Source organism: Arvicanthis niloticus, chromosome 2 (assembly GCF_011762505.2).
Source record: "Arvicanthis niloticus isolate mArvNil1 chromosome 2, mArvNil1.pat.X, whole genome shotgun sequence".
NCBI lineage: Eukaryota > Metazoa > Chordata > Mammalia > Rodentia > Muridae > Arvicanthis > Arvicanthis niloticus.
In genome coordinates, this window is record NC_047659.1 from 137730500 (window position 1) to 137749108 (window position 18609).

General features: G+C 47.8%; 1 protein-coding gene across 6 annotated transcripts in view; it reads right to left on the bottom strand.

Annotated features, from left to right (window-relative positions):
* Positions 1 to 18609, bottom strand: part of Atp9a (ATPase phospholipid transporting 9A (putative)) — a 105847-nt gene that overhangs the window by 60039 nt on the left and 27199 nt on the right. For 5 of the 6 annotated variants that reach the window (XM_076930291.1, XM_034495001.2, XM_034495003.2 and 2 more), the window contains exons 2-5: positions 15695 to 15839; positions 11491 to 11604; positions 10633 to 10741; positions 1138 to 1196 (exon numbers count right to left, since the gene is read on the bottom strand). In XM_076930291.1, the coding sequence (XP_076786406.1) occupies positions 1138 to 1196; positions 10633 to 10741; positions 11491 to 11604; positions 15695 to 15839 (427 nt within the window). Of the gene's footprint in view, positions 1 to 1137; positions 1197 to 10632; positions 10742 to 11490; positions 11605 to 15694; positions 15840 to 17216; positions 17405 to 18609 lie in introns of those variants that run through there. The other variant, XM_034495004.2, reaches the window with a different exon arrangement.

An 18609-nucleotide genomic window follows, 5' to 3' on the forward strand; every position in this document is an offset into this window, starting at 1 on the left:
GGTTTTTTGTTGCTGTTTGTCCTTTGTTTTGAGTTTTTGGAGAGATGTGATCTGTCACTGGCCTAAAACCTGCCGTGGAGCCCCAGTGATCTGCCTGCTTCTGCCTCCCCAGTGCTGGGATCACAGGGGCCACCACACCTAGCTCTTTTCACACAAACTGGAGACCCCACTTGTGTGGCTAATGCTTTAGGGACTAAGCCATCGCCCTGTCCTCTTGTCTGGCTTACAGCAGGATGTCAGGAAGTAAAGTTGTGAACTAGGGCCAGCTGTGATGTGTAGGCCTTTAGTCCCCACAGAGGCAGGAGGATCTGTTAAGTTCCTTGGTTTCCACAGTGAGACCTCACTTCAAGAACAAATAATAAATAAATAGAAATGACTACACGAGGGTGGGGGCAGCAGCCTGTGTGGCTGTGCTGGGAAGGGATATGACAAGTGGGGCTCTGTCCCAAGTACTTCAGGTTCCCTCAAGTTGACCTTGAGTGTTTGGACTTAACCATGTAACGAATCTGCACCATTCAATTCCCATAGAAACAGGGTAAGACGGGTTCTTTTTTCTGACCAACCATGATCTCCAGACTCTCCAGACGACCCCCCTCCAAACCTCTCACCTTCCAAATACAGACAGTAAACAGGCACGCCAGTGTTTGTTCAAGTGACAAACATTAACACAGACATTCAACAACTCCCCACACTGTTCCCCCCACCCTGCTCCCCATAAAACGGCTGGCAGACCTCGAGAGTCAGGAACACAGGTTAACAGTTTGACAAAGGTGAGTTCAATAAATTTTTTTTAAGTGTCAATGTGACAAGCTGTAGAAGAGACATTATCATTAAGGGGCTGTGACCCCCTCCAAATAAACATACCAAGCAGAAAATCAAATATATACTGTGTTTATAATTATAAGCAGGGCTACTGGCTCCCCAGCATATGGGTACCTTAGGGAAATCTTTTTGTGTTTGTCTCAGTGGGATGAAAGTTTTTCTTCCCAAGGCAGAGATATCTGTTAGCATCCTAAAGAGTTCCTTCTCGTCAGTCCACCAACAGGGCAAGGCCGGGCTCTACCCGTCATGGCCCACTCCCCGTGTTCCAGCTCCCGCTGACTCCCAGCCCCTGAGAAGTTTCCAGACTCAACTCACCTTTTCCACAAGGATGAGGTCTCCCACCTGGATGTTTGAACTCTTCACCTTCACGGTCCCTACAAAGCAACAGACCAACACATCACTGTCTTGGACCGTCTAGATTCTACCAGGCAGCAAGGCACACGGGTGCCCACATCCCGCCTCTGCCTCACCAGGAGGAAGCCTCCCTGTGGCTGCAGGGCTTCAGAGGAAGTCCAGTCTCTGCTTTACAACGCGGCAGGAGAACTAAGGCTCTTCACGCCGTAACTGATCGTTTCTAACTCAACCAGTGACAGAGCGCAATTATTACTCACCAATAAGTTAAATAAATCATCAAGATAACACAGGACTGGGGAGACAGCTCAGTGGGTAGAGTCGTTGCCACAAAGACATGAGAACCTGAATTCCATCCCCAGAACCGACAGAAAAGCCAGAGAGACACCTGCCACTAGGAGCAGTTGCTATTCTCTCAAAGATCAAGTTCACTCCCTAACACTTGTAAGTACCAGTCATTCCAGCTCCAGGAGGATCTGGTGTCCTCTTTTGGCTTCTTCCAGTATTTGCAAACATACCACACACACACACACACAAACACAAACACACACATACATGTGCATGCACGCATGCACAAATAAAACCAAAGCCAGACTTAAGCCAGGCATGAGGCATGGTGGTGGTACACACCTTTAATCCCAGCACTTAGGAGACAGAGGCAGGTGGATCTGAGTTCGAGGCCAGCCTGGTCTACAGAGTGAGTTCCAGGACAGCCAGGGCTCCACAGAGAAAACTTGTCTCAAAAAAAAAAATCAAAAATAAAAATAAAACTTAAAACAACAAAAAAACAGGTATGACCTTCTTTTGTCTGTAACCCCAATGCTGGGAGAGGGCAGAGCCAGGAATTCCCGGCTCTCACCAGCCAGCCTAGCTGGTCCAGGGCCTGCTCACTAAGCCAGGTTAGCTACCCCACTAAATTCCAGGTTCAGCAAAACCCTGTCTCAAGAGAATCAGGCAGTAAGAACAGAACCTGCCAGCCTACTGTGCACACTCACCAAACACTATCTGGAATTCTCTACAAAACTTCTAAACTCTGATACAACAGGAAGGATGCCAAGTAGCTATCCAGTATTGCTTGGGGGAGGGCAAGATCAGGCCTGAACCATTTAGTACAAAAGTGACCACTGAAAGCTATCGGGGCACACTGCAGCACACACCAGCAACAATGTAGCCCTGAGGCTCCCAAGGGCTCAGCGGGTGGTGGGGGCTAAGACACGAGTTCCATAGGAAGACCAGTTCCCTCAAGTTGTGTACACACACACACACACACACACACACACACACACACACGGACCCCCTTTTTTTTTTTCTTTTCTAAAAAAGCCAAGAGTGGTGGTGCATAACTTTAATACCAGCCCTTGGGAGGCAGAGGCATGAGTTCAAGACCAGCCTGGACTACATTGTGAGATCCTATCTCAAAATAAACAAAACAAAAAACTAAAACCACCTTTTGATCAAGGGTTAAACCATTCCAGAAATGGAGAAATTACAGGCATGGGCGCAGGGGAATTTGAAATGCAGAAATTAGCCTGACCCACTCTTCCTGCTCCACCAGGGGGCACCAACACCACCAGGCCGGAGGGTTAGAGCTCTGGGAACTCCAGGCTCAGGGCTGGAGGCTCTAGTACCAGAGCCTCAATGTCAGACAGGAATCTGAAGCCCTGCCCACCCTTGGCTCCAGTGAACAAGCCCTCAGGAACTCATCTCAACTTTACCAAACGTAACTTACAGTCTTTGGTTTTATTAGCAAATATATGCCAAAAGTCTAACTTTAATGACCACACCTGGGTTCAGATCTTCACCACCAACGGTTAGACCTAACTTACAGCTAAACCGTCATCCCTGGATCTGTGTGTTTGTGAGCTTGACAGAGAACAGGCTCTCACAGGCTTGACAGAGATTCTTTCTATCAACATCGAGATTTCTCTCTAAATCCTTCACACTTTTTCTTTTTTATAATAAGCATGAGGCAGGTTGCTTTTCCAACTAGAGAAAAATATATAAATATATATAAAAATATATGCATATGTGTATGTATGTGTATATACATATATGTGTGTGTGCATGTACATATACATATATATAAGATAACTCAAAAAATTTAAACGCCCAGGCCCGCAGTCTTTTCCTTCCACATCCTGTCCTGACTTATGATGAGTTCACTTAAACTTCCTCAGGTCTGTTCTGCCTCAGCCCACCCTTTAACCCAGCATGTTTGCAGACAATGGCTCTCTAGCAGGTTAATCCTTCACTGCAAGCAAGCCTACGATACCAGGCCCCGTCAACAAGATCTCATGCGCACCAGAGGACCCATATATGGCCAGGACACTTGTGCTGCTTAACTAGGGACTGTCACAAGGGAGAGGGGAGGACTAGCCTCAGGTCAGCAGCTTCAAGAGACCCCAAGATAAGAGATGGCTCATCAGTTAAGAAAACTGGCTGCTCTTCCAGGAGACTAAGGTTTTATTCCCAGTACCCACATGGTGGCTCACAACCATCTGTTAACTCCAATTTGAGGGGATCTGACACTGTTCTCTGGCATCCACAGACACTGTACACACGTGGTGCACAGACATACATGCATGCAAAACACACATGTACTTAAAATAAAAACATAAAAAATAGTAACAAAGAGATCCCTAGATCCACACCTGGTACAGTAGTGATGGTACCAAGCATAAAACGTGTACTTCCCACCTCATACATGGTGGGTGGTGGTGACAGTGGCATGTGTATGCGTGTGCGCTTATGAGTGTAAGAATGTGTGTGTGCGTGTGCGCTTGTAACTGTAAGAATGTGTGCATGTATGTGTGCATGTATGTGTGCATGTGCACGCATGTGCGTGCGTGTGTGTGCACATGCGTGTGTGTGTGTGTGTGTGTGTGTGTGTGTGTGTGTGCGCGCGCGCGCGCGTGTAGGCTGATAACAACTTTCAGGAGTTGGTTTTCCCATCCCACTCTATGAGTCCTGCAGACAAGACTTAACCTGTCCAGTTTGGTGACAAGAGCCTCTGTCCACTGAGGTGCCTCGCCAGCTCTATTCCGTGAGGCACTGCACTAGGAGGAGAGAGGCAGGCAGTCTTCAGTGGCTGGGACCAACTCCCAGAGTGAAAGATTTAGACCCCACAACTTGTAATCGAGTATCAACTGCTGTCTTCCAGAAAGGAGGGAGGGAAGAGGAAAGAGCAGGAGGAGGAACAGAGAACAGAAGGCACAGAAACAGGAGCAGAAAGCATGGAAGCAGCCAGGGCAGGAATTCAGGGTCCTTACTGGAGGGCCAGCAAGGTGGCTCACAGAGTGAAGCTGTCTTGCTGCCAAGCCTCATGATTTGAGTTTGATCTATGGTAGGAGAGAAGCAACTCCTCAAAGTTGTCCTCTGACCTCAATATATACATACACACACATATATACACATATACACACATATATTATATACACACAAACATACACATTGCTCACACACACTACACATTACATACACACATTATATACACACACATACACACAAACACAGACATTACACACAAACACAAATGTATACACACACAGAAATTACACACAAACACAAATACACATACTACACATACATTACATACATACATATATACATACACACAAACACTCATACAGTTTTTAATTCTTAAATTTTAACATGGCATCTGCATTTTGTTTGGTACTGAGCCCTGACTATTCTACAGCTGGCTCACAAGGAGACAAAGTACCAAAACTTCCTCAGAAAGCACCCTGAGAAATGAAGACCCAGAACCCACCCTTTCCCCCTCCGGGACCCTATACCCAACATTCACCACTAGACCCTAAGACTCCTCCACACGAATTTTATTTATGTATTTATTTACTGTGCATATGTGTAGGTGAGTGTGTACCACGGCATGCGTGCAGAGGTCAGAGGGCAATTTAAAGGTGCTGGTTCTCTCCTTCCACCCTGTGGTCTCTTGGGGCTGAACTCAAGTCATCAGGATTGACAGCAAGCACCTTTACTCACTGAGCCGTCTTGCCAGCCCCAGGCTGGTTTTTGTTTTTCAGTGCATTGTTGGAGACTCCAACAGAAGCTGGAGTGAGATCCTTACAAAGTGACATTGGAAATTCTCCAGACACAGTCCTGATCATTAACCGGCTTCTGATAAATCCACCCCACCCACTTTCACCGCCTCACCGCCGGCAGGCTCGCAGTCCGTTTATAATAACTGGGGACAGCCAGTCAGTGAGCACAGCTGCTTATTTCTACAGCGCTGGCCCCCGAGCCTTTCATAAGCAAACCAACAAGGCCGAAACAGCCTTTCATGGATGATAGCCCCAGAATAAGAGCAGCCTGTCTCTGTGGCAGGGCGACACCAGATGTTTCTTTGGACTGAAGCCTGTAAATGACGACTCAGAAGGATCTGCACATGCTCCACTCGGCCACCCACCCCCAAGGAGGGAAAACCATCCTGAAACAAATTCCAGGGCAGGGGTCCGCGGGGGCCTCTTTTTGACCCCGAACACCTCAAGTTACAATTCTATTTTTCCCGGTGAGCACTGGGTAATGGCTGCTGTTTGTGGACCAGCCTCACCAGCCCTGGCTAATGGATTACTTTCTAATCTAACTGTAGCAGTGACAAGCTGTAAATTCCACTCATGTGTACATTTCCTGGGGCTGACATCAAAACACCTCCGCAGGGCCCAGAGTTCAGAGGCTTTAAGGTGAAGTTTTCATTTTTACATGAGGGTGGCAGTTCCAAACCCAGGAAAAGACTCACTTGAAAAACAAGGCAAGGCTAAGAAGTGTGGTCATGAAATACCTCTGCTTAAATCAGTTAAGAACTAGAAAGGGGGGGCAGGGAAAGGAGGTGTGGGGGGGGGGACAGAGAGAGATTGATTTTAAATTTATAAGTTTATATTCAAGTTGTAAGCTATAGAGACTTTTCAATAAATGTATCAAGGGCCCAAACTGGTTGACAATGTACCCAAAACACAGGCTAAACAGCATGGGAGCAGGAAGTAGCTTCTGAGAGAAATTAGCGGTGCAGGGGGATCCCCAGGACCCACTTGGAAAGATGAGAACTCCCCAAAGTGATCCTCTGCCTTCCACAAGTGTGCCAGGCACGCCCACAACCACGTACACAAGAAATACATGCGTGTAACCTGAAAATATTAACCGTACAACTTAAATGTGAGATATCCAGGGTTTTTTTCTTTCTGCTAAACAGTGGATCCATTTACCAATGAATTACAATAAGGACTGAATATTGGCAAAGAAAAATTTCCAGTATCACTTTGCATCTGTCTGACCTCACGAGAGAGTCTGTGGTAAGTCCATCTTAATAAAACTCAACTGAGTTGCTGGCCTCGACCTTACTGGGTTGGGAGTGGGGGGGCGGGGAAGGGCAGATTCTTTCTAGGCTCAGGGAACAGCCTGTGCCCGGTCCTGAAGGAATTTTGCAGGACTTTTAATACCTTAACATCAAGAAGTCCATCACTGAAGCCAGCAACATGGCTCAACTGGTAAAGAATTCACCAGGAAAGCCTGATATTCTGAGTCTGACACACACACATACACACACCAGACATTCGTAAATAAAATTAGGGAAAAGAAGCTTGTAGTGGTTTGAACAGTTTTGGCCCCACAGACTCGTGCGTGCGTTTGAATGCTTGGCCCACAGGGAGTGATGCTGGTAAGAGGTGTGGCCTTGCTGGAATAGGTGTGGCCTTGTTGGAGGAAGTAGGTCACTGAGGCGTGGGCTTGGCCAATCTTATCCTGTCTGCCTTCAGATCAAGATGTAGAAACCTGATCTCCTCGTGAGCCATGACTGCCTAGATGCTGCCATGCTCCCGCCTTGATGATAATGGACTGAACCTCTGAACCTGTAAGCCAGCCCCAATTAAATGTTGTCCTTATAAGAATTGCTATGGTCATGGTGTCTGTTCACAGTGATGGAGAACCTAAGACAAAGTTTTGAAGTCCAGTACTATAAGTATCTCCTTATAAAAATAAACACTGGGGGCTGGAAAGATGGCTCAGTGGTTAAGAGCACTGACTGCTCTGCCAGAGATCCTGAGTTCAATTCCCAGCAACCACATGGTGGCTCACAACCATCTGTAACGGGATCTGATGCACTCTTCTTGTGTGTCTGAAGACAGCTACAGTGTACTCATGTAAACAAAAAAATAAATAAAATTTAAAAATAAATAAACAAACACTGGGCAGAAGAGATGGCTCAGAGGTTAAGAGCACTTGCTGCTCTTCTGGAGGTCCTGGGTTCAATTCTCAGCACCCACATGGTGGCTCACAACCATCTGTAATGGCAGTACTGAGAGATACTATGCCTTATTCTGGCCTACACACACACACACACACACACACACACACACACACACACTGCATGCAGGCAAACACATAAAATAAAAATAAATTCATCTTTAAAAAAAAAACAAACTCATATTCAGTCGTAAAACACGGTCTCTTACTATGAAGACAGAGAAGCAGTGCTTTGGTAAGATGAACTGAACAAGTTCCCATTAACTGCATCCCTTCACACTGACTAAAGCCAGTGGAACGGACCCCCTACAGGAAATGCAGGAATACTCAGGTCAGAAGGGGGCACCATTCACCACAACCCCAGGAAACCATCCACAAGAGACTCCAATCAACTAAAAATGGGTCTTCAAAGGAAGAAGAGCTCTCAGCCCCAGGCACTCTCTAGCTGGGCTAACAGTGCTCACAGGACCCACAGAGCAGGACACCTGAGGGAGGCAAGCGACAGAGAGAAGAGGGACACACTTAGTATCCAGCACAGCCCAGAGAAAGGCTGTGTTCTGTGGGCCGGACATGGGCCTCTGGCCCTGTGCTGATGGCTTGCCATCTGCCCAGATGTCCCCAGCAGGAGCTAGGCTACGGTGCTCATTATGTCACCGCTGGCACGTTCTTTCAAGGCTAATTACCTCAGCTTCATTTAGCCCTGCTTAAATGGCGGGAAGGCGAGCCCATATGAAGAACTAGGTACTCATCTGTGAAAATGCAAGTGCCAGCCCATGTCTCTCACACCACTCACAGGCACATGCCCCTCTCCAGCCCTTGTCTCCCACCCATTCAGAGGCACCCTGACCCCAAGAATCAAACTTAATATAAAAATGTAAAATGAAAATTTAAAAAGTCTAAAGAGAAGTTCCTTTGTTGGCCTCTCCTGGCCCAGACTGAGTCTTCTGTTGCTGTTCTGATCTCCTGCTGTGTGAGGTGAACTAAAATCTTCCTGAGTAACTAACTGGCTTCTGCTGGGCTGTCTCCTTCACATGTCCTCTGGCCTCATTTCCTAGAACTTCAGCACCCTGGAACACTGTTGACTAGAGAACAGAAACCAAACAGCTGTTTGTTTGGTTTGGTTTTTTTTTTTTTTTTTTTTTTTTTTGAGACAGGGTTTCTCTGTGTAGCCCTGGCCGTCTTTGAACTCACTCTATAGACCAGGCTGGCCTCAAATTCAGAGATCAGCCTGCCTCTGTCTCTGAAGTGTTGGAACAAGTTCATCTCTTTCACAACTCCTAGTTCCCTGAAAACAAGACCCTTTGAAATAGAGTCTCTCCTAAAATACTGTTCCTTAGCCAGACATTGGTGGCTGGGCTTTAATCCCAGCACTCAGGAGGCAGAGGCAAGCAGATCTCTGAGTTCGAGATCAGCCTGGTCCACAGAGTGAGTTCCAGGACAACCAGGGCTACACAGAGAAACCCTTTAAAAAAAAAACCTAAAAATTAATTAGTTAATTAATTAATTAATGCTCCCGATGCTGAGTGAGGTCAGTAATCTCAGGGCACTGAATAGCTCCTGCCATCAGCCAGGTCAGCTAACATCACCAGCATTCTCTCATTCAAAAGCACACCTGCTGTGGTCTGAGCCAGTGGCTGGGATCAGGCTGGGCTTCTCCAAAGGTGGGTGTGGGTGGGGCTTTGAAGTGCTGTCATTTAAGGATGGGTGAAATAGGTCAGTGGGTACCTTGAGTACCCACCAAGAGGCTACAACTTCCATCCTGGAACCAACACAGCAGGAGAAGAGCCCTAACCCTGTAAGCTGTCTTCAGACCACACAAACACACACACACACACACACACACACACAGGAAACACACTTTTTAAATATAATAAAGTTGAGACTGGAGAGGTGGCTCAGAGCTTAATAGCGGTGTGTGCATAGGCAATATACATACCCAAACACAGAAGATAAAAAAAATTAATTTAAACAAAATTTTAAATTACAATAAAATTAAGGTTCCTGCCTTTGAAACGCGTCCAGCAAGGAGTCAGTAATGGGGGCTACTTAGTCACTTCTCCTTGGATTAAGACTTACAACTGGCCACACTCCCAGACCACAGCTTTACCATGCCTGCAGAGATGTCTCCACAGCTGCAGCTGCTGCCTCTGTAAAACCTTAGGCTGCAACGTTCCACTGTAAGGAGTTTTTATTGAATGCTACCTTTGAAAATTGTTGTTTATTAATCTTAAGTGTGTTTGTGTGTGGAGGCCAGAGAACAGCGCTGATCCTCAGGAGCTGTGCTTACTTATTTGTTATTATTTATTTATTCCTGTGGGTGTGTTTGCCTGCATGTACACGTGTGGACCATGTATATACCCATGTATATACCCATGGAGGTCAGAAAAGGGTTCCCAGAACCGAAGTGACAGGTAGTTCCGAGATGCCACAAAGGTCCTGGGAACCGAATCTCTGTAAAGACAGTGCTTTCAGAGCTCAGACATCTCTGAGCTCCCACCCTGTATTTTGAGATAGTCTCTCACTGGCCTGCGTCTCATCCATTCAGCTGGGCCAGGAGGCCAGTAAGCCCAAGAGACCCACCTGTCTCCACCTTCGCGATAATGGAGTCACAAGCACACATATGTAATAGAATCACTCCTAGAGTGATTATACTGGACTTTAATGCTCCAACTCAGGTCCCCCTGTTTGCAAGGCAAGCCGGTTATTGACTTACCTATTCTCCCAGATCCTAAAAGATGCTTTCAAAAGCTGTTCTGAGGCCAGCAAGATGGCTCAGCAGGAGAAGGTACCTGTCAAGCCTAACAAGCTGAGATTGATGGCAGAGTCCCACATGGTAGGACAGAACTGGCTCCTGCAAGCTGCCCTCTGACCTCCACATGCACGCCGTAGACACTCATACTCTCCCCATACTCCAACACACACATACACAATAAATACATATAAAAATAAAATAAAACTGTTCGGGGATCAAGTGACCAGGAGGCATCTGCTCTCCCTCTCAGCTGGCAAAGGAAATGGAAGGGTGACCCAGTGAGCCAGATGCTGCCGGGGTTAACTGACAGGACTAATTCTCAGAGCACAGTGGCAGTGGCCTGAGCTTGACCTCTAGTTGTCTGAGCAACTGTCCCAAGGCTGGACCCACGACCCTGCTCCCCCAACCATCTGCAGCAAGTGACAAAGTTATAAGCACGCCCGGAAGCTCACCTCGTGAGGTGAGCCGGCTGTAGACCTGGGAGTTCATCTCCTTGTCACGCACATAGCATCGGATCTCCTCCACTGCCTCACGGATGATGGTGACAGCCAGCACGAAGCCCTGCAGAGAGAAGGGACAGGGGTGAGCCCTGCTGAGACCAACTGTATTCTCCTTATACTTGGGACAGACAAAGTAAGATAACAAACTATGATGATTTGTAGAGGCTTGGCCCAGGGAGTCGCACTATTAGAAGATGTGGCTCTGTTGGAGTGGGCGTGGCCTTGTTGGAGTGGGTGTGTCACTGTGGGTGTGGGCTTTAAGACCCTCATCCTAGCTGCCAGGAAGTCAGTATTCTGCCAGCAACCTTCAGATGAAGATGTAGAACTCTCAGCTCCTCCTGCACCATGCCTGCCTGGATGTTGTCATGCTCCAACCATGATGATAATAGACTGAACCTCTGAACCTGTAAGCCAGCCCCAATTAAATGTTGTCTTTATAAGAGTTGCCTTGGTCATGGTGTCTGCTCACAGCAGTAAAACCCTAACTAAGACACCTCCACCTGTGAGAACCAAGAGTCTGTCTTCACCCTGTAACTCAAATCTAGAACCACACCACAGAAAGCACGGTGGGAAGGCCCTTAGCCGGTGACAGAGCTGATAGCTCAACAAATGAACAGGAAGACCTGTCTGGGCTCTGCCACAGTGTGATCCTGACAATGCCTGAACCGAAGCCTAAATGCTAAGAGCCAAACGCCCAGTGTGTTGGCTTAAGAAAAACACGTCCCTTAAAAGGCCACCGCTTAGGCCCCGAAGCCCAAGGGATGGGAACGAAGAACCTTCTGTCCACAAACCGGAGACCAACCTACTCACCAGAGGAACCCAGTAGGTGTAGAGGGCTCCAAGCCTCATCTCGGGAACAAACTGGGAGCAGGCGAGAAGCAGGAAGTAGAAGTTGAAGAAGTATCTGAACTGGCTGAACAACACCTGAAACAGAACAGGAGACATGGCATCTTCTGAGGATGGGGGAGCTACATGGAATAGGGGAGGGGCACTCCAACAGAGAGTGCCTCTGACATGCTGCTCCACGCAGTCTAAACCGTTCCATGCGATCTAGGAAGGCAGACATGGGCAACAGAAGTAATAGCTGCGTGGGCTGTGAGAGGGGATCGGTGGGTCCTGTCCATGGCTGTCATCCCAATCTTCATCCTGTGTCATCCTTGGCTACACAGGAAGTTCAGGACTAGCCTGGATTACATGAGACCCTGTCTCAAAAAGTGAACTGTGAATGCAAGGACAGACGCTGAAGAGAATCACATGGGGGACATTACCATGTCAGTCAGATGCTGGGGGAGGGGTAGTTTTATCTGTATCTGTAGGAACACCTGATCCATGGGTCAGCTTACAGGAATCAGTTCTCTCCGTCCACCTCGTGGGTCTCTGGGGATGGAACTAAGGCCATCAGACTTGGCAGTCAATGTCTTGACCACTGAGCCGCCTCCATGGTCCACATTTTATTCCTCTTTTAGTTTTGTTTCTGGGTACAGGATCTCTCTATAAAGCCCTGGATAGCCTGGAACTCACTGTGTAGACCAGGCCAGCCTTGAACTCACAGACCTCTTCCTGCCTCTGCCTTCAAACAATGGGGCTAAAGGTGTGTGCCACGTGCCCAGCTCTGTGTTTTATTTCTTTTTATTGGACATTTTATTTATTTACGTTTCAAATGTTATCCCCTTTACTGTTTTCTTCTTCACAAACTCCCTACCCCATCTCTATGTTTTATTTCTTAAACTGTATTTTAGAAGTACAATCAGTAACTCGAAACTCTGTTTGGGAATGGATTATAATGAGACCATTCTGCTGTAATTTGAAGACAAAGATTATGTCCACCATGGGATTTTGAAATTACATTTATTTATTTCATTAGAGGGGGCGGCGCACACCACGGTACATGTATGAGGTCAGAAGGCAAGAGTCAGCTCACTCTCCCCTCCATGTGGGCCAAACTTGAGTTGTCAGATCTCAGGCAGCAAGTGCCTCTATCCACTGAGCCATCCTACCTGGCACTCATGCTAGAAGATCAGGTTTTTATGTTTGTCTGTCTGTATTCCTTGAGACAAGAAACAGTCCTGGCTGCAATCTAACTCACAGAGTGACACCCCCCCCCCCCCCCCCCCCCCCCGCTTCCGAGTGCTATATTTAAAGGTGTGTTCTACCACACTGTAGAAATTTTTCTAACTTTTTATTTTTAGATCTATTTGTTTGATTTTGTGCTTTGCCTACATGTTTATCTGAGTGTTACATGCGTGCTTGGTGCACAAGAAAGCCAGGAAGGGACAGTGGATCTCCTGGAACTGGGCTTATATATGGTTGTGAGCTGCCAAGTGGGCGCTGGGAATTGAACCCAGAACAAGTGCTCTTAAGGCTGAGTCATCTCTGCAGGCACCGCCCCTTTCCCCACAATAGAATTTTAACAGCATAATGGAAGGCAGGGGAGATAGAATCTGTCAGCATTCTATCATTGGTGGGGGAGGGGCAGAAGAGCACTCAGGCAACTAATAGTTGCTGGGAGAGACAGAGGCTCTCTTCAGTGGTGTAGCCACTGGTGAGGTGTGTGCTCCTTCCCGTAAATACCCCTAATAATGCCAGCACTTGGGAAATACAAACAGACAGAGAGAGCTCTGATAGTTTCAGGCCAGCATAGTCTACATAGAGTTTCAGGTCAGCCAGGGCTACATAGCAAGTTTCTAATTCAAGAGAGAGAGAGAGAGAGAGAGAGAGAGAGAGAGAGAGGGGGAGGGGAGGGGAGGGGAGGGGAGGGGAGGGGAGGGGAGGGGAGGGGAGGGGAGGGGAGGGGAGGGGAGGGGAGGGGAGGGGAGGGGAGTAGAGGGGAGGGAAGGGGAATCCCTTCACACTGGCCTTGAATTTCTGGAGCTATTCATGCACACGCTCTGCACTCACACGCAGTGACAATAACTGCTACTTCTCCTCCTTCTTGACCCGAGCTGGCTACCACCTGCCTGACCCAAAGCAACCACAGATGCTTGAAGTGAAAACTTTAAGGGTTCTTTGGAAAATCAGTTGTGTTGGATAGTGTTTTGTTGGGGCAAGCAGGTGAAGAGGTGGTTTTCCTAAAGTGGACACAGATAGAAAAGTAAGGCAGACTCCTGAAGGAACGTTTAGCTGAAGCAGACACAGGAGAGAGAATGTTCTGCTAAAGCAAGCACGTGAAAGGACACGTGATAAAGGATTCTTAGCTGATGACAGGCATGTATTGGTTCCCTTACATTGTACTGCTGAGCTACATTTGTCGGAACTCAATAGACAAAAATGCACCAGAAAACTTCTGGTGGTGTGCTGCAGTTTCTTGCCGTGATGACAAGGTGATGTCAACTGAGACGGACACCTGTTGAGGCAAAACACGTGGAGCACATGTGATGCTCCACTTGGACAGTGATGAAGGCTGAGCTTGGCTTCCTAACAGAGGAAGCTGTGCCACCCTTGTGGGTCTTGCTGAGGCTGAGGCCTGGATGTCACCTGGTGGTAGTGCCGCCACTGCTGATTCATGTTTGCTGTCCTGACTCTACTGAACTAGACGACTGGTATATCCATGACGTGTCTGTGGGTAGATCAAGCTGCTTCTACTGACCTATGAACTACACTATCAATTTCCGGACAACACGAATGGAAGTTGCTCCAAAGAACCTTTACAAGCAGGCCCACTTCCCCTCTTGGCGGGTGGTGGGCTACAAGGAAGGTTAAAGCATTTAAAACCCATCATTAAAAATAGGTTTGTTGGGGGGGGGTTGGGAGTTTTGTTTTTTTTGTTTTGTTTTTTTTGTTTTTTTTTTTTTTGTTTTGTTTTGTTTTTGTTTTTTTGTTTTTTTTTTTGGTTTTCCGTTACAGGGTTTCTCTGTGTAGCTCTGACTGTCCTGGACCTCACTCTGTAGACCAGGCTGGCCTCGAACTCAGAAATCCGCCTGCCTCTGCCTCCCGAGTGCTGGGATTAAAGGCATGCACCACCACCACCCGGCTTTTTTTTTTTTTTTTTTTTTTTTTTTTTTTGAGACAGGGTTTCTCTGTGTAGCCCTGGCTGTCCTGGAACTTACTCTGTAGACCAAGCTGGCCTCGAACTCAGAAATCCGCCTGCCTCTGCCCTCTGCCTCCCAAGTGCTGGGATTAAAGGCGTGCGCCACCACCGCCCGTAAAAATAGGTTTAAAGAAGTTAAAGTTACACATGCTCGCAATGAGGACGACATCAATGGGGATGACATCAGCAGCGATGAGTGTGTCCACAGCCTCAGGTTCGTGCAGGACCAAGGGCAAGCGTCAGGGCTCTAGAATTCCTTGTGGGCCTGTGTTTACATGTTGCTGTGTGTGTGTGCACATGTGTGCAAGTATGCAGGGAGACCAGCAGTCAACAGAAGTGTCGTCTTTAATCATCCTCCGACTTTTTTTTGGAGAACGGTCTCACCAACCTTGTATCCCACTGACCGGCTAGACAACCTGCCCAGTGAGTGACCTCAGGAATCCCATCTCCTCCCTGAATGCTGGGATTACAGCTGTGTGTCACCATGCCCTGGTTTTACATGAGTACTATAGATCCAAACTCAGGTCCTTATGTCTGTACCAAGCTCTGTCCTGAACAAGCCATCTCCCTAGCCTTCCTCAAACATTTATTAACAAAAAATATAAATTCCTTCTCTAGATGGTAGGATTAAACTTTTCTCTCTGTATGTTTGAGTCCCCAGCCATCCTGAGCCTCGTCCCCGACATGGCGGTGGCACGGAGAGACAACGTGAGCACCACTGATGATCTGTTCTGGCATCCTATAATGCTGTCTCCAAAATGCCCAATTAACATGAAGTTGCTCTATCACACAGGTGGACCTGCGCCGCTGTCCTGAAGACAGGGACATCCCCTGCTGGTGCAGTCCCTCCCGGTCAGGGAAGACAGAGGGTCAGTGGTGAACGGAGCAGACTCACAAACTCTACCATAGAGACTATAGTCCACTGAGACTGGAACAATGGCATAAAGTCACGGTGGAAAAAAAAAAAAAAAACGTGGCTGCACGTACCCCAGGAAGAAACGTGAAGAAATTGTACTTCTGGTTGTTGATGACATTTCGAGGGTACCGCTGGTCTCTCTTCTCGGGGTGTCCCAACCAGACAGTACGGGGCCTGGGCTCCCCTCCACCGCAACATCTCAGCCACTCACAGCACCTGTGGGAGAGACAAACCCACAAGATAAGACCACGCCCATCTTATAAAAGGCCACGCCCCTGTTATCAATGCCACACCCACATCATCAAGACCATGTCCGCACATCTAAGTCATGCCCACACCATCAAGGCCATGCCCACAAGTGCCCAGGCCAGAGATTCACAGCAAGGCCAAACCTACACCATCGAGGCCACACCCACACCATCAAAGCCACGCCCACATCTGTCCACTCTCCTCACAATGCTTTTCTCTAAAGGGTCCTGGCCAGGGCAGGGCCACAGCCATCCGATCTGGGGTAACAACCAATCTTCACTGACCTAAGTTGCAGTAGTCTATGGTGTTGTGTCCCTGTGATGGTTGCCTGAGGAGAGTCACCATGAAAACAAGCCCCTGGGCATTCCATGAGGGAGGTTCTAGATGGTTGGGAAGAACCATCCTACATGTGGGCAGCACCAGGATCGTGTGACAGCACTGTGGGCTCCCAGACTGAACAAGGAGGAGAAACCCAGCTGAGCGCCAGCGTTTCCTGGTCTCTGCTTCCTAACTGTGGACACAGTGTGACCAGCTACCTCACTCTCCTCTGCCATGGCTTCCCCAAGAGGGACAGTGAACGGAATGTACAGCCTTCCTCTCTAAGCCGCTTTTGTTAGGTATTTAATCACAGTCAAGAAGTAACTAATGCAATCCTGGAACCCAAAATTATTTAAAAAAAAAAAAAAAGCATTCATTTAAAAATAAGAAACATTTAAGTTAAGAAACCTTATACACCTCAGGGAGATTTTATTATGGGTTCTGTACATTTTACAGAGCAGAGGGTGCAGAGTGAAGCTCATGAACCAAGATTCGAGCATCAGCCAGATCCACCCTTGACCTATGTGGGTGCCCTCCCCATATGTAAAGGATAGTGGGGGAATCTCTCTCCACCCAGACCATTCTCTTTTTAGTAAATGCTAAAGGCGCAAAGCAGGAAAGGCCACGTCTCTGTGCCTAGAGAACCTGGAGATGTGCCAACAGCCAGCCACAGAAGCAGGACCTGCGTGCCACTCCCAGTCCAGCCCTCCAGAGAGCACTGGTCACTGGTACCGACCCTGACCCCGGGTCTCACACAAGCCAAGGGAACACAGCAGGCTCTGCCACCAGCACAGTAAAGCCTCAGTGAGAACCTGGTTCAGGAGAGCTTGCAAACGACTTGACAATCACAGTCTCCTAAGGCTACAGTGAAACTAACACACAACACACACACACACACACACACACCCTTTGATGTTCATCCCATGCCCCCCTGCACAGGCTGGAAGGAGGACATTACCAGATTGCCAGACCCTCCGATATCAGCAAGCAAAGTAAAACCAGCCAGATATAGCTGCTGTGACTCACATAATGACTGGTTCCCTGTGGACCCTCCTTCGCCCCTTCCTCCTGCAGGTCGGGACTGGGTGGGATGCCGGGGAGTAGGGGAAAAGCCCACGGGGTCCATGTGTAGCGGGACCCCGAAGCGGAGCCAGCCGGCGAGCTGCCTGCTCAGGCGTTCAAAATTTCCATGATGAAACACAATGCTCTTCCTTAAAAATAGCATCCTCAGTCCAGTAAACTCAGCTGGGTGGAGCATGCTGGGATACAGACAGGTGCTGCAGCCAGGAACTGCTGCTGGCCACTAAGTAGTTCTAAGGCCAGAAGCCATACAAGAATCCCCAAGGACTCCACATTCACCACGGGCCTGCTCACAGGCAGTCACCACACTGGCCAAGAGGGGACATTAGCTGAAGCCCTGTCACCTGATGGGGGGTTAGGAAGCTAAGACAGAGGGGAGAGGTGCAGAGGGAAGGAGACTGGACTCACAGGCAGCAGAGCAGTCCACACAAAGGGCACTCCAGTACTTCTCAGTCCTCGACAATCCTTTACACTGTATCTACTGCTGATGAGACAGCTAAGCGGCAAATGCACTGACTGCACAAACCTGACGTGAGTTCGAGTCCCAGAACCTCAGAGAACTTCCTGCTGACGGTCCTCCTGACCTCCAGGCTCATGCCACACCCCCACAAACATGTACAGAAAACACTGTATGCCACATAGCTAACTGGAAAACTAAGTAAGAGAATCTCTGCTTACTGGTCGCGCAAGTTTTTGTTTTGTTTTGATAAAAGGTTCCGAGTATCAAGTAATCAGGTGGTTGTTCCTTAGTAATCTATAGATGTGTGTGTATGTGTGTGTGTGTGTATCTGTGTGTGTGTCTATGTGTGTCTTTGTGTATGTGCCTATGTATGTGTATCTGTATGTCTATGTGTGTACATCTATGTGTGCGTGTATCTGTGTGTGTATGTGTCTATGTGTGTCTTTGTGTATGTGTCTGTGTGTGTCTATGTATGTGCTTGTATCTGTGTATGTCTGTATGTACATCTATGTGTGTTTTTGTGTGTCTCTGTGTGTCTATGTGTTTTTGTGTGTCTGTGTGTGTCTATGTATGTGTGTATCTTTGTGTCTGTATGTGTATGTCTATGTGTATCTGTGTCTATGTGTGTGTCTGTGTGTGTGTATGTGTACACACAAAGAACTAAGATTTTCACACCAGTGTAAATCAAATACCAGAAGTAAAGCCAACCATTCCTCAGCAGGAGACTAGTTAAAAGTTAACAGAGACTATACTAAAACAGACTTCCCATCAGCCTTGAGAGCTTCAAGCATGAAATGGCTCTATCATCAACTTGTGCTATAAAGCAAAAGACTAGAGCTGGGGAGACAGTCAAGTGCTTGCCTTGAAAGCATGAGGACC